Raw genomic sequence first — 2495 nt, forward strand, 5'->3', positions numbered from 1 at the left:
CTCCTAAATCACTCGTACGCACAACTTAAGAACAAATCTGTGCGTACGAACGGTTCTTGCATGAGGCCCAATGTTTTGATTAAAATGTTTGACAAAAAACATAACAAATGCCTTATCAATGCAACATTTAAATGAGCTGTCTGAAATATAATCCTAAAATAAAACTTTGAAGCACTTTTTTGAGAATTGGCAACAAAAACCGTGATTTAGAGGAAAAATAACACCCTAAAATTCTAGATTTTTCCCTGTGAGCTGTCAAAGTTTGTTTCTTTCCAGTTAAAAAAATTACAATATTCAAATACCACTTGAGGTTTTCTCTTTACAATGACATCAAGAATTCCTCATTTAAAATAACATAAAATAGGGATTCAGCCCAGATATTAATGTATCGCAGGGGTCTGCAGCCTGCGGCTCTGGGGCCACATGTGGCTCTTTGTCCCTCTGATCTTTCAAAATGTGACCAAAKATAACAGATTTTATTTTCTGTTTTTATATTCACAAAACTAACACATTTTATGCAAATATTTGATCAATACTACTAATACAAAAAGTAAAATATGTTAGCTCATGCTAGCCTGTTTTCTACCTAAATAATCCAGCTTCTTTCTATAATCTTTCTCTCAAATCRGTCAGGGTTATCTTTAAACACCTTTTAGGACTACATAATAATAATTAGGAAAAAAATGTCTGACTTGTTCAGCTGTACTAGTTTTTATGAAATTCTGTATGAACTATAGTCAGTATTTTTCTTGTGCATCAATGTTTTATTCAGTCTTGAAGTGTGAAAATAATAATAAAATTCACAATACATTTTTTTAGGTTTATGTGACCTCCACTGGCCATAAAGGTTCACGAAAAGGCCTTGAAAATGCCCACGGACCACCAGTTGATAATCACAGTTGTAGCTTATTTTGCGGCTCTGGGCACATTTTATCAGCGAGCAGAAATGGCTCTTTTGATTGTAAAGGTTGCAGACCCCTGATCGTCACCAACAAGACTAATGAAGTCATATCTCTGGATCCATTTATATCAGGATGATCTAAGGATCAAAATTTAGCTTTTAAAGCCAAGAAATCTGAAAATGTGATGAGGTCATTTTGACCAAATTTGACTTAATCCTGATTTCGATARGATGGGTCACATACAAAGTTTCTTCTTGCTCTCCTTGCCACAAATTTGACAGTTTCTTTGATTTTGTGTTTTTACTTRCAGCTACCGTCAAGCTCAGGCTACAGTCCTGCTGGCTCTGCCCCTCCTGAATAAACATGACATTGCCACCAAACGGCCTGATGATTACTTTGCAGAAATGGCCAAATCAGATCAGCATATGCAGAAGGTGAGACCGTTTTTCTTTGTGTTTATAAGATTACACTGTTTTTAAAAGGTTGGACTGATAAATTCAGTTCATATTTTATTCAGCAAAAGAATATCAAGTTTTTGMTTTTAGTTTTGCATGAGTCAAATAGCAAATTCCACCATGTTTGACACTAGTATATTACTTTTTAGATTTAACTACTAAACATTTTCTTTGTATTCATTTAAAATCTAATCCTGCTTTTCTTCCTCTGTAGATCAGACAAAAGCTGATCTCAAAGCAGATGAACCTGGAGAAGTCCGAAAGAGCCAAAAAAATCCGCGAGCAAAGGAAGTTTGGCAAAAAGGTRGGTGTCTTACGCTTTACTTTTTTACTGAACACCAGGTCCAGATTTTATTAAGAATTAAAATGAATCTAAATATACGACAGGTTCAAAAAGAGGTGATTCAGAGGAGACAGACGGAGAAGAAGGCCATGTTGTCTGCTGTGAAGAAATACCAGAAAGGTGGGATTGTGCTTTTCTTATTCCTAACATTTCTTAGAGGCGCTGATGTGAAGATACACCGGCCACGATGTTCTCAAAGAGTTCACCGTTTTTAAAGTGTTTTGTTTATTTGTTTATTTATTTACTTATTTATTTATTTATTTTTCTAGGAATGACTGACAAGTTAGATTTTCTGGAGGGYGACAAGAAAATGGATGTAGATTCTTCTGCGGCTTCGAAAAAGGCTCAGAATAAAAAGGGGTAAGGAGTTTGTTTTGCCTGTTCTCCCTGTGAACACAGGGTGGCGCTGTTCTCCTTAAAAGTGTGAGGTTTTTTTTTTTTTAAACCAAAAGTGTCAATTTTATATCCTGACAATTTTATATCTCGACAGCCCCAACGCGAGACGAAAATACAAGGACCAAAAGTTTGGTTTTGGAGGCAAGAAGAGTGGAAAGAAATGGAACACCAAGGAGAGTTATAARGATGTTTCTGGCTTCCGCGCCAAAGTGGCCAACGCCAAAGGGGAAAAGGGAGGACGAAAAGGCAAAGGAGGGAAGCAAAATGTGAGTTAAATCTAAAAACAAAACAAAAAAAAAAATACTTTTTGACTTACTAGGAAAGAAACACTAGCAAAAAGAAAAAAACTAACTTCTTCTTTGTGTGTGTGTGTGTGTGTGTGTGTGTGTGTGTGTGTGT

General features: G+C 35.8%; 1 protein-coding gene across 1 annotated transcript in view; it reads left to right on the forward strand.

Moving 5' to 3' along the window:
* The window catches only part of ebna1bp2 (EBNA1 binding protein 2), a gene marked incomplete at both ends in the record, with an annotated part of 4679 nt that extends 2317 nt beyond the window's left edge, over positions 1-2362 (forward strand). Inside the window, 5 exon segments of the mRNA XM_014014266.1 lie at positions 1213-1336; positions 1572-1661; positions 1745-1820; positions 1970-2060; positions 2191-2362. Of these exon segments, the coding sequence (XP_013869720.1) occupies positions 1213-1336; positions 1572-1661; positions 1745-1820; positions 1970-2060; positions 2191-2362 (553 nt within the window).
* Positions 2363-2495: the final 133 nt, after the last annotated feature.

This window comes from Austrofundulus limnaeus, unplaced genomic scaffold (assembly GCF_001266775.1).
Source record: "Austrofundulus limnaeus strain Quisiro unplaced genomic scaffold, Austrofundulus_limnaeus-1.0 Scaffold113, whole genome shotgun sequence".
In the NCBI taxonomy this organism is placed as follows: Eukaryota; Metazoa; Chordata; class Actinopteri; order Cyprinodontiformes; family Rivulidae; genus Austrofundulus; species Austrofundulus limnaeus.